Source organism: Parasteatoda tepidariorum, chromosome 1 (assembly GCF_043381705.1).
Source record: "Parasteatoda tepidariorum isolate YZ-2023 chromosome 1, CAS_Ptep_4.0, whole genome shotgun sequence".
Taxonomy (NCBI): domain Eukaryota; kingdom Metazoa; phylum Arthropoda; class Arachnida; order Araneae; family Theridiidae; genus Parasteatoda; species Parasteatoda tepidariorum.
This window is the reverse complement of record NC_092204.1, coordinates 34,944,870-34,958,704: the sequence shown is the minus strand read 5'-3', so window position 1 is coordinate 34,958,704 and position 13,835 is coordinate 34,944,870. Positions and strand designations below refer to the sequence as shown.

The window sequence follows — 13,835 nt, the reverse complement described above, 5'->3', positions numbered from 1 at the left end:
TTGCAAGTGAAAAAATTGCATGCAAAAAAAACCCAGATAATTGGATTCGCGATCGCAACGAACTATAGGGGGCGTTGTTGTATGAGACGGATACCTGCGATTTCCATATGAACAGTGATTCAGTTACTCTAGAGACGTCTTTAATGTAGCACGTAGCATTGCAACGTTCCTTCTTTATTGTGGCTAATTAAATTTAAAAAAGAAAAATGTTTGATATTCTTTCTTATGCAAACGAAAACAAAATGGTATCTCTTTTTATTAGAGAAGGAATATCCAAAACACATCGGAAAAATATTTGTACATTAACAGAAAAAAATATGTATATTCTTATAAGAGTTAAAACCTAATGCCCGAGAAATAGTATTACTAAATTTAATGATATAACATGAAAGGCCCATTTAAACTTTACATTCTATAGTTTTAAGAATCATATTACTTCAAAAATTAAAATGAACAAAAAGTATACATAAGCCTCATAATTTTATGAAATTTAATTTTGTAAACAAAGTTTTTTGACAACAATTTTTATCAAAAAATTTCAAGTTTCAATAAAAATCATTATTTAGAAACTAAGAAACGTAAAATAAAGAATGCTGACGAAACAAAAACAAAAAAACAATTCTTTTTTGTCGCCATTTTTAGTGCTACGAAAATTCGTCTTTGGGATTTGCCAAAAACAAAACAAGATGCAATTTTATTTTTTCAGGAGGGAAATATTTTACCGAAAAAACGAAAATGTACCAATTCCCACAACATAAAACTTTATCTTGGTAAACGTACGTTTTGGAAATGTTATTTCATTTGGAATCTTATTTATCAGAGTTCATATGGCGATATGATTGTTTTGAATCTATGCTAAACTCTATATCGGCTCATTTTCCACCGAAATCCGATTGACTATTTTGATTTTAAATAAAGTGTTTTATTTTATGAATTGTCGCAAAAATTTTAAGTGTAGATTAGCGGCACTTAAAAACCGCCAAATCTGTAGCGGCGGTGGCGTTAATACGTAAGTACCGAATTTTTATTCCATACTTTTCTGAATCATATTACTTCAAACATTGGAATATACAAGAAGTATACATAAACACATAATGTTATACCATTTAATTTTTCAAAAAAAGTATTTTGAGAACAATTTTTATCAAAAAATTATAAACTAAAAAACGGAAAATAAAGAATTCTTAGGATAAAAAAAAGATTTTAAGAATTCTTTACATTGAAATAAAAACTTTCATATTGTTTCTTTTTTTATTATTCTTATAGTTCTTAATCAGACGTAAAAAACCATTCTGTAGAGAACCATCATCAAATGAAAAAAAAATATTTACAAGCAAATTTTTTATTGTAAAAATCATTGCACTTACCTGATTTATGATTCCCGGAGAATTCCAAAATGATAAGTTCCTTGTTTGAAAACTTTATTCTCAAATAATAGATACATAGTTTATACCTTCATTACTTTTAGATAACATACTACACAGCAAAATTTTATAATTGATATGAATTTGAATATGTAGCTAAAAACAGAATAGCTGAATTCTAGTTGAACTTATTCTTTCAAAATTAAAAAAAACTTACCAAGAAAACGATTTAAATTAATTAAGAATCAGCACAAATGGCACTATTTCAAGTAACTTGGATAATTTTTTATTGTTGTTTTCCGAATTATATGGATACAGAAATATATACTATTCTATAACGAAGAAGAATATGCTATAACTATTACAATTCTGTATGTTCTGAATTCATATTTATTCACTGGAATGACGAAAGCAATGTTGACTTCACTTTAATTCGTAATGAATTGAAGACAGAAGAAATGCATTTTACCTTACTTCGGTGATCTGCTGGGAACCGTGTCTTAACGATCAGTCCACTGCGGGACTGTTGATAATAGAAATTAAAAATTATTGAGGAATTTTTCTTCAAATGTTTGGTGAGTTCTGTTCCTAAAAGATTTGCTAATATTCTGGAGATTTTTTTCAAGTTCTTCGGCCTTTTCCTTAGGGAAATTTTGTTTCTTATTTGCTGCTAAAAAATGGCGTCTGATTCTGTCAATGAATTTGATGGAACTAAATGAAAACCGGATAAATTAATGTCTGATATTTACAGGCTCCCGCTAGACGCCGTACTCGAGCGTTGCGATCGCGAATAGTATTTGATTTGAGAGTGGCTTTTGCAACGATCTTTTCACTTGCGGCCCAATTGCAATTGTGCGCGATCGCATATGCGTTTTACACTCAGAGAGAATTCCTTAACGCAAGAAATTTGCTGATACGAATTAGTACCTGATTGATGAATTATATTATCCCATGAAAGTAATTTAGGTTTTGAGTTGTTCTCTAAATTTGTTTTTTCGAATGTTTGCAAGCAAAGAAAATGCTCCATTATTCGCATCCCCATGTAAGAATGCAGTAAGAACATTCCCTAGAACTGCACCAGCAACGACTTTGTTGACAATTTAATTATAAGTTAGGTTAAAGCTTTCACAGATATTCTATGAATACTTTTTCTACAAAGTTAAAATCAATAAATTAATTTTGTATAGGGCTTTTTTTCAATTTTTCTCAGCTTGTTAATCAAAAAATTTTACGGTTGTAAAAATGAGCATCTTGAATCACAGTGTTAAAAGAATTATTTGTTGCAAAAGACTCCACTATAAGGCATTTAATTACCAGTTTCCTGGTAATCACCAGTTTAAAATCTCATATTGTTTGGCAAGTTGTAGTTTTCTAACCACTCGACATTTTTCTTGGACTGGATTTTATTCAGCTTTATCTCAATCAACTCCTGTTTTATCATTTCAAAACCTTTTACTAGAAGTACATGAAATAACTAGTTTGCCATGGTGGGCTGTTATAATGCTTACTACATTAGGTATTAGATCTATTATTGTATTTCCTTTGAGTGTTCATCAAAATCAAGTTATGGCAAGGTTGATGAATATAAACGCTGGTTTGGGTGCGAAAGCAACTCAATTGAATGAAGAAGTGAATATAGCAAGGAGAATGTATAACTGGAATGAGGAACAAGCTAAAAAAGTTTTCAGAAGACAAGTAGGTACGTTTTTGAAATTTTGTGTGCAAAATTCAGTCTAGCAATTGAAATAGCTCTGACTTCATAATTATTATGTTTTACTTTTTATGTCTTATCAATATGCTATACATTTTGGAATTAGGAAGTAACTGGGAGTATAATTTTGCATTTTGTAAAATATTGCATTATGTAGAGGAATTGGTAGTAACTTTATCAAAGTAAAAAAGTAATATTTGTGGTTAAAGCCACGTATCTATGCAGTGCTCAATATTTATATTGCTTTGCCTGCCCACAATCAGATACACATAGTGCTCATGTGCTGTGTCTTTACATGTTGAGGTTTGTAAATATTTAACTAGAAATGCCTTAAACTACTGATAAAGGTTGCTAAGTGAAAATGATATACACATAGGGATATACCCACATGCTAGCTGGAAAGAATAAACTAAGAAGAAAATTGATAATATTAAATAAGTATTGAATGTAACAAAATTTAATCATTATAAATAAAGTTATAAAGCAAAGTTAGCTTATTCTTTTTTTTATTTTGCTAACCATGATTATTTTTATTAATAAAAAGTTTACTTAATCTCTGTGTTAAAAAATATACCAAGTAAAGTGCAATTAATCAAATTATAACCCTTTTGCAATGAAGCTTATCCACTTTAACATGTAATAATTTAACGTGAAGTTTCATTCATCTGTAGAATTTGAATATTGCTTGAAAGGAAGTAGACATACATTTACCAATAATTTTTGATACTTATAACAATACTTTTTGTTCATATAATGAAAAGCCATATATCCGGAATTGTCTAAACTTCGAAAAGTCTGAAAAATAGATTTTTCCTGATTATAGTTCTTAAAGGTAAACAAACATCAAAACATTTATTATTCAATGAAAAAAACATAATGGAAGATAACTTTCATTCAAAAATGTTAAGGAAAATAATCTTACAGGTTAAATAACCGTTATTTAGCTAAAGAATATTTAGTAGGTATATATATATTTATCTAATATAAGTGAGGAAACTTTTGTACTTTCTCTTTCCTGAGTAAAAATGCATTTTTCTGTTTTTTCCCCTATTTGATTAAAAGAACTAGCAGTTTTGATAGTAAATAAAAATAATTTTTTTTTAGACATCATCAATATTCTACTTCATAAATATTCATAGTTTTTTCATCTCACTAAAGTTCAGTTTTCTTTAACTGCTCTTATCTTTTTGACTATTTTTTTACTGTATTTTAGCAGAATAAGTGTTTAGTTATTCTGCTTATTATAAAAGCAGCAAGAAGAAATAAATTTTTTTTTTTACTAATACATTTCTTTGACAAATAAATTTTAGCAGAATAAGTGTTTAGTTATTATAAAAGCAGCAAGAAGAAATAAATTTTATTTTTACTAATAAATTTCTTGAACAAATCGCAAGAATAAAAAAAAAAAAAAACATTAATTATTATTTTTTTTTGGAAAAAGAAAATGTTTTTATTTTATTTTGACTGTTAAAAATTGTTGAAAAAATAGATCTTTCCAGTTTGGATATGAGACTTCGTACTGTAATAATGTTCTACATTTACTTCATCAATGCCTATTTGTGAAGAACAACCAATCAGCATTGCAAAACAATTCCATCAATTTTTTATTTGGACTTTATACTTTTTACTTCTGATTTATAAATAAAATAAAAGTGTTGATGTGTACTATATTAAATTGTTTAGGTCATTTTAAAGGCATGCATTTGCAGATCAAAATGCTCAGCTAGCTAGTACAATTTTGAGATTTTTCGAGTCATGATGTAATGATTATTTTAAAGTACTGATGAAATTTTTTTATTGATTTGATGAGAACACTCTCATAATAAACTTATTAAGGAATATCTTTATTGATTATAATCATAAAATTTTAATTGTGTCTAGATGAAAAAGATTTATCAAGACTCTGTGATACGTGATAACTGTCATCCTTTCAAAGCTACACTTCTTGTTTTGATCCAAGTTCCTGTATGGATCTGTTTTTCAGTGTCTCTGAGAAATTTAACAATGGCTTCAAGCATGTTTAATTCTGGTAAGTTATTTGTAAATTATAAAACAAATTATATATTTTTAAATGTATTCTGATAAGAATCGATTAGGTTAGATCTTTCAAGTATATATTCATAGTATGTTATATTTAGTTATATATAGTATCTTCACCGAAAAATAACATTCTTGGGAGTAAAGAGTATGTGCTGGTGTGTGTTGGTTGAAAGGAGATTTGCTCAATCTCTGACATTACTTTCATCATCTCATATCCAACTTGATTAAACATAACCAACCACCATCTGTCACTATTACTATAAAATGCTATTACTAACATTTCCTTACACTATGTCATTCCATTGAGGTTAGAAACAAAGTATTATATTTTTTTGCATGCTTTGCTGTTAGGCTTTTTATTGTAGCAATTTAATATTAAGTTTACATTAAGTTAGAAAAATAGTTATTCTTATTAGTGCGGTAAGAAACAAACTTTAGTCTTAAAATTATATTTATGCTATCTAGATGCACTGTTTCATAGATAATGTTTTTTTTATATTTTATTTATTTATTATTTTTTTTTTTAATATTTTAATTGTATTTCAGGTTTTGATTCTTTATATGCCAGTTTTAAAACTGAAGGTGTTCTATGGTTCCCTGATTTAACTTGTCCTGATCCAATATTCATACCATTACTACTTTTGCTTGTGAATGGTTCTCTTATTGAAGTAAGTAAAATTACTCATGATGATAACTTAATTGATATATCTAAATTTATTAAACTGACAATAATTGGTAATTTTTGCAACTTTAAATATGCTACAATTAAAAATCACTTATAACTTACATTTAATTAAGTAAAATTATTATTGTTTCCGGAACTTTGTCATCTACTTTAAAATTCAATAACTAAATCATTAAGATCAAGAGCATTAAACTAATCATCAGGAGCATTAGTTTTTTTTTTGCCATTGTTAATTTATCTGTTCTATTATATTTTTGAGTGTCCTTTTATGGGATTCCCAACATTCACGAAAAAATGTCAGAATTGGAGAGTTGTCTTATGGAAATATAATACAGGTATGAACATATATTTTATGATAAAATATTAAAAGAAGTATAAAGTTGTGTTTCCTTTTCAACACACTTTGTTATGTGCATCGTTAGTCGCTTGACAGAAAATAAGGTGATAATAAATTTCCTTTTATCATTGTGAAACATATTTGGAGTTTCAGTTTCAGTTGTTGCTGTAAATGTATTTCTTATGAAGCTGTTATCTGTATAATTGTTTGATGGTAATTCTCATAATATGTATGTGTTTTATCATTTCTGTTTTGCAAGTTTTTCCAAAAATTATTTCCATATGTTAAAGAAAATTTTTTTTATAATATTATAAAGTCTGTGCCTTCTATTTCAATATTCTGTATCAGAAATTAGTTCCCTGAACATATGGGGAATTTGTTTCAAAATTTATGTATTTTTCGGACATTAAAAGGGGTGGTACAAAATTAATTAATTATATAGTTTAATTTTTGTAAAAAATGACTAATTAGTAACAAATGCATAAATATATGTGAAATATTCATACATTATATCAATGTTCCTAACACTGGTAAAGAAATAAAACTGTTTAATGAATTGAATAATAATTTAGTTGAAAGTTTATTTAACAAATTTGCATTTGTTGAAAAATTTTTCTAAAGCTTATTCATTAGGTATAGTTTGAAACACTTTTTACAAAAATTATATTTACAAAATATTTTGCATTAACTATTTACATTGCTCTTGCTTATCTTTAATATTTTTTTCCATTTTAGATACATGCTATGAGACAAATTGGAAAAGGATCTCTTTTTCAAAAAGTTATGCTCAATAGTTCCAGATTAATTACAATTATTGTGGCTTTAGCTGCATCCATAAATCCTTCTGTAAGTAATACATATCATTAATTTATTTACTGTCTTGAATTTAGAAATTGTTAAAATCTGCATTGCAACTGTTGTAAATAATTAAATAATTTTTCATTCATAGCAAAATGTCTTCTATTAAAACATAACTGTATATAATTTTATTAAAATTTTACTGAAATCTCAAAAAAAAGAACACAACACTAAAAGGTCTAAGAAAACAGCCACCTTAAGTTAGGTGTTCATCTAAGAAAAGAGCCCTTTAATTAATAATTTTAATTTAATAAATAATTTGAAATAAGGTTATAAAATTTTTGTAGAAAAACAGTTTTAGACTGTGTTTATTTATTAATTGCAACTGAAACAAACATTCCTATAAAACTCCAATGTATTCATAAGTTGAGTTTTCCCTGTTTTTTATTGTACTTAAATTTAGTGTAATGTTGGTAAACTATGAATTGTTAAATTTGAAGATTGGCATACATTTAATAGTTTAAGAATATTACAAATATTTATAATTTTTTCACATGTATAGTTTTGCATAGTTTCTTTTAGTAGTATTTAAAAGTAGTATAGCTTTGCATTAAAAGTCCTACTTTCAAGTTTTAAAAAATTCAACTTTATTTCATTCACCATATTGTTTCAAGGAATGTGATTTGTTTTCTCATACACTCCTTTCACACACTAAAGTGCCTAAGTGTTATTTTCTTCTTTTGTTTGTTCTTGTTTTTTCCATTTGTTTTTTTAACTTTAAAATTAGCTTATATGAAGCATTTTTTTAAAAATAATTACTATAATCCTTGTATTATTGCACCTTATTGTTTTTGTGCCATTAAAATCTATATTTAATCTAATCTCAACAAATCAACAAGATTTTTTAAAATATTTTTTATCCTTTTTTTTTTTTTTCTTTTTTGTAAAATATCTCTGGTTTTTTATTTTATCATTTTAAGAAATGATGCTTCATTTGCAATAAAAATGAAATAATAAGTCAGGATAATGTATTTTTAAATGCTAGGTTCAATTGAAAGTTTTGCCAGAAGGCTATCTATATATATATTTCTCTTACACGGCGACAAAAAAAAGCCTCATTACAACTCCCCGAATGGCAACGTTAGAAAATCGACCAATGATTGCCTCGAAAAATGTCACATGCCCAATCTAACTGAGGTGGCTCAACATATAGCGCTTTTAAAAACGGAAACTGAAATAACCAGAGAGCATCAGCTGCGGCAATCTCATACTATTAAGCTAGGCAGAAGTGAGTAGTCTTTGTCGATAGATCTCTATTTTAGTATTTTGTCGAAAGCGCTTTTTTTCACGAATTTATATATTACGAATTTATTTGACGATTTTTGATTTATATCACGAATTTATTTGTTTTATTATTGTTATTAGTTATTCATTGAGAAATGAGTCTCAGTCGTGCTGCTACGCTTTAAGATTTTATACTATAGCACATTTCTAATAGGTTTAACGAATTACATGTCATTTATTTGAATTCAAATTTATTTTAATGACTTAGTATTTACTAAAAAGATGTAATTTTTTTAAAAAAAGAAAGTTGTTATATGGATTTGAATGATTGCTTTGAATTCTTAGAATTTTGTGCATTTGCAATGTACCCAAGTTAGTAGCGAGCGAAGAGAGCGTGGATTGCAAAGCAAACCATATAAGATTGCGTAGCAATTTTTGGGGGTTGGCGGTAGCCCACATGGGGGTTAGCCCACTAGTGATATAAAATTAATTTGAATTGAGTTTGAATTTTTAGTTTATTTAGATAATCAAGCAATCTAATGATTTCATTTGCACACTACAGAATGTCATATACGCAAAAAAATCTTAGTAGGGGAACAAAAAATTTTGTGACACATAATTCTCCTTTGGGAAAAAATTGAGTGGCCAGTCTCACAGACATATTTTGGTCTTGTTGGCAAAATTAAACTAATATTTGAAATTTCTTTTTTCTCCTCTTCTCATGTTTAAACGGCAGAGTCCGGGTGATAAAATAATTATGTAAGTATCAAATTATAATTCTTTACTTTGAAGTATCAGTCTGATCAGTCTTAATTAAAAGCCTTGCTTGTTAAAATATGAATCCATTCTAGTTATGAATGTCTTTATATTTCATCTATCAATTGATGAAGCAGTCATAAATGTGTACATTAATAGATGTAGTAAGTAGTAATTATTGAATTTTCTGCTCAAATCACATGTAAACATTAATTTTTAAACTTAGGAACTCCTATTTTCTTTCAATTTCTCAATATTTTAAATTTTGAAACATCCTTTGATGTGTGAATTTAATTTATTACACATAGAATTTTACAACTTTTTTAGATTTAGAATGTTTTAAACTACATTTAGCTTTTTAATTTACCCTGGGTTCATTAATTTTAAAAACCTATATATATATATATATATTTTTTTATTGCTACAAATTTTATTTCAATACTTTTTTTTAATCAATAAATGAAGTTATTTTTTATGTATTATTTGTTCTTGGTAATAGATTTTACTAACTTGAAAAACTTCTCTCTATTTTACTGATATTTTATTTTTGTAAATGTCATTTTGTCCCTTGGTGTTAGAGATCAGTAAAAATATTTGCTACACGAATGAAGGCAAATCCCTAGAATAGATTATGCTAGGACAAATTAAAAAAAAAATTATTATGATGATTGGAGTTTAGAGTGTTGTTACTATGAAATAAAAAAAAAAAAACTAAGTCAATAAAAGTAAATTGTTTTTTAAATCACTGATTTAATTAAATAAGTTGGAATATATTATATGGTTATGATTTTTAGATTGGATGGAATACATTAAATATATTAATTTTCAATATTTTATGAACAATAGAAAAATGTAAAAATAAACCTTTTAAACTGTTTAGAAATAAATGAGATTTTGTTTTGGATTTTGAAATGAAATTTTTTTTTTTTGTAGTTTTACAAGTGTAATACTTTTGTTAAAATTTTAATTTGTAAGGTTTCCAAAATTATTATAAATGTCATAAGTTTGTCTTAAATACGTATAAGTTTGTCTTAAACATGTAAGTAATAATTTAAAATTACAAAGTTTTCTAAAAAGAAAGTTATGGACTGTTATCTAAGTAATTTTATCGTAAAAAAAATTATCAGCAGTTTGTAATTTTAGATTTTTAAAAAATTATTTTTAATAAATGAATCTTACTTCAGTAATTGTACTACATAACCTACATGAGTTTTTTCAGGTGTAATGAACACTCCTTATAAACTGTCCAACTAGTTCTAGATAAATGCAACAGCACGGACAATTTTGCTCTCCCCCTCTCTCTTTGAAATGGTCATTTTTCTGATTTTACTTAGTAAAAAATCTATTCTTATTTTCAACTCAAGAATTTTTTTTTATTCAGTTAGTCTCTATTTTTCTGGAGAAAATTATTTTTGTGTGTGTAAAAGAAAGCTTTATTCTTTACTATAGTTTATGTTTCTTAAAAGTTTTTTTCACAGTCAAAACTAGAAGCCAGATCTTAAAATCTACAGTTGCACATTTCAAATGAATGAGATACACAGCCATGATTTCTATTACATGATTTTAGAAACTTTAATATAGTCAACTTCAATATAGTTTTAAATTTTTGTTTTTAAGAAGAAAAATGATTGGAATCAATATAACTGGAAAATATCAAAAAAATATATATGCTTAGTATGCTTCTCTTGGTTAAACATTTTTTTTAAATTCGTTTTTCAATAATAATTTGTTATTATTAGAATATAAGGTAGTACTGTAATATTTAAAAGTAAAAGAAGGTTATCTAAATATATTAAAATTCAAAGTTAAATTTTGAAATTAAGAAGTGCAGTTTTGGAAACTAACATGTATAGAGAAAAATTTACTTATTAGTTTACATACAATTTAAAAGGTAACTAGGAATAGAATTTAGCTGAAATAACAGATAATACAATTTTGTACAATTTCAGTACTATACAAGTTCTGCAAATTATAAGATATTAATACTATATTATTAGTTACTGCTAATTAACCTTCAAGAACTATCTGTAGTCACTCTCTTTTCATATTATATTGTTTGTTATTGCCTTTTAATCTTTTACAATAATTTAATGATTTTTATTTTTTTTTATTAAGACTTATTATTTGTCTTATTAGTTGTCAGTTTTTTAAATCATTATTTAAATTCATATTAATATATGAGCCAAATGAAAACACTAACATTTTGCTGATTTACTAAATAAAAACTGATAGAAAAAAAAAGTTCATTATGTTTTTTAAAATAAATTTGTAAAATATCATATCATAATTTATAATTAAGTAATTAGCAAGTAATTGTCATTAATTTTTGTAATATACGTAATTATTATAATTTCTGTAATATACAACTATGTGCAGATAATTAATAAGTTACTTCTGTTTTAAGATAATAATGATTTTTTCATTTTACAGTCTGTCACTTTTTACTGGCTTTGTTCAAGCTCAATTGGTCTTTGTCAAAATGTGCTCTTAATGGCTCCCCGAGTTAGGAGTATTTTAAATATACCCAAAACAGGTCATGAAAGTGCAACACCATTTTTGGACCTTGCTGCAAATTTGAGGAAGCGATTTAAAATTTGAATGTTTTGTTTCTCTAGACCTTGGGAATCCTTTTTTGTTTTTACTTAGTTGTGTAAATCTATATTTAGAATTTTTTTGATCAATTATTTATTTGTTACCATATTTTAAATAAATATTTCAAATTTAGTAGAATTTATTGATGGTTTTTGATACTTGATTGCCTCAATTTTATTTACTATTTTACATTCAGATAATCAAAATTTTAAATTTAATAAAAGATGTACATATATAAAATTTAAACAATATTTATAATTTTGGTTTGTATTAAATGCAGATATTTTTACTGCTTCAATTTGAACGAACAGTTAAAATGTAAAATGGTAAGTTGATAACTTTTGCACTTAGTATGTTACTGTCATGATTTATTAACCAACCATTCAAGTGTTATGCATTTAGGGAAATTTTTATTGAAAATCAGGTGAATATCAAAGTTAAGTAAATAAATTAGGGCAAAATTTTTTTTTATGTACCAAACTGCACCAACCATTTTATAGGAAATATTGAGCTCAAATGTTTAGACTACTATAAGAATTAAGATTCCATTTCATAGTTTATGAAATCTTACAGTAGAAGTAAATTAGAAACATCTATTGTTATAATATTGAGCAAAAAACCAAAAGGGCATCTAGGCCTCTAATTTTTTTAAGGATTTGTTATAAATAAACGATGTGCAATAATTGTGAGTAAGCACTGAATTTTTTAAATATATTTGACAGATTTGCTTTCAAATTTTTACTAGTTATTATTTGTAATAGTTAAAATCAAATCATTGTATAATATAGAGTTTATAATAAGTTTAGTGCCGTGGTTACAACATTTTGATTCGAAATAAAGAATGAATTAAAATAAATTAAGGGCTTACTGACCTCTGCTCACTATTGCTTGTTAACCCTTTGACTAATTTCATTATTCCTTTTGGATTGCTTCTCAACCTGAACTCGAACTCACTCGTCAGATAATAATCTAGTAATCTTGTTTAAGTAATATGCTCATACATTGAGCAAAACTTTCTGGAATTTAGACAATACTTGGACATCATACTTATTTGTCCTAAGTTATTGAAAAAAAATATACTAAAATAGTTAAAAGCTTAAGCTAAACATTTGTAATACTCTTTTAAAAATCATAATGCTATTTTTTTTAAACTAATTAATATCAAAATAGCACATCTCAATTGCAAATAATATCATGCTGATATTTGCCACTTACAACTTATGCATTGTAGGTATCAAAAAATTGAAATTTAGACAATAAGTTAATCAAATGTCTTTGTATGTCACTAAATAACTAAACATTTTATAATTTATTCCTGATGCACATACTTTCTTTTACTACATATACTTTCACACTTTTCTATTGTTAATGTTATGCATAGAAATTGCAGAAAATTTCACATTTTGGATTGATAAGAGCGGCAATTTTATATTCTGCTTTTTTATTTTTTTCCAAACTTAAGCATGCAATGTATAAATTTCAAAATGATTATTGCTAGTGATAAGACAGGATTTATGTTTCTTTTTTTAAGTATACACATTTTAGTAATTTATGTTTAATTGTTTGAATGAAAGAAAAAGGTTACAATTCTAAACATGCTTAGGTTTGCAGAATTTATATAAATCAAGTCATTTTTATTTGTAGCCAGCAGGCAGAAATGCATCAAAAACTAGATTATTCTGTCATTTTTAAACCTAATTCTTGAAAATAATCAATTATTATTGCTTATTAGGTTATTGCTGTTTAACCAACTTCTTACATTTTATGAGTTTTTTAAATATTCATGTTTTAAAGTAATTGTTGTTACTAACAACATGACTCACATTGTTGTTGTTGACAACACAATATAACATCTATTTTAATGTTTCAATACAGCAATAAACTTATTCAGCCGCTTTTAGTGATTACATTTGGCTACAAATGATACTGCTTTTTTCACTGTATTATTTTTATTCAAATTATTTTAGTCAAAATTAATTTTAACTTATGACTGACTTTTTATTAAAAAACAGCAACAATAAGGTGTAGTCAAATAATAATAACAATATTGGGTTGAATAATATTTTTCATGTTGGCCCAAGTATTGTTTCTATAATATCAAATTTTGTTTTATCTCATATTTCAAATTCAGCTAATTTCAAATTCATTGTAAATGGTGTGTTTTTCACAAAAAATTTAATGTTGTTTTTGTCATGTTATGATAACTAAATTAGTACACCAGAGAAGCAAATATTTTTATTTAAGCAGTAAAAATTGAAATTTTTTCTC

At 25.9% G+C, this 13,835-nt stretch overlaps 1 protein-coding gene across 1 annotated transcript; it reads left to right on the top strand.

Annotated features, from left to right (window-relative positions):
* The first annotated feature begins 2,460 nt into the window (after positions 1-2,460).
* Positions 2,461-11,705, top strand: LOC107448025 (cytochrome c oxidase assembly protein COX18, mitochondrial). Its single transcript, XM_016063117.3, has 5 exons — positions 2,461-3,059; positions 4,957-5,104; positions 5,662-5,783; positions 6,873-6,983; positions 11,406-11,705. The coding sequence occupies exons 1-5, from the start codon at positions 2,607-2,609 to the stop codon at positions 11,571-11,573; spliced, it is 1,002 nt and encodes a 333-aa protein (XP_015918603.2). The 5' UTR covers positions 2,461-2,606; the 3' UTR covers positions 11,574-11,705.
* The last annotated feature ends 2,130 nt before the right edge of the window (positions 11,706-13,835 follow it).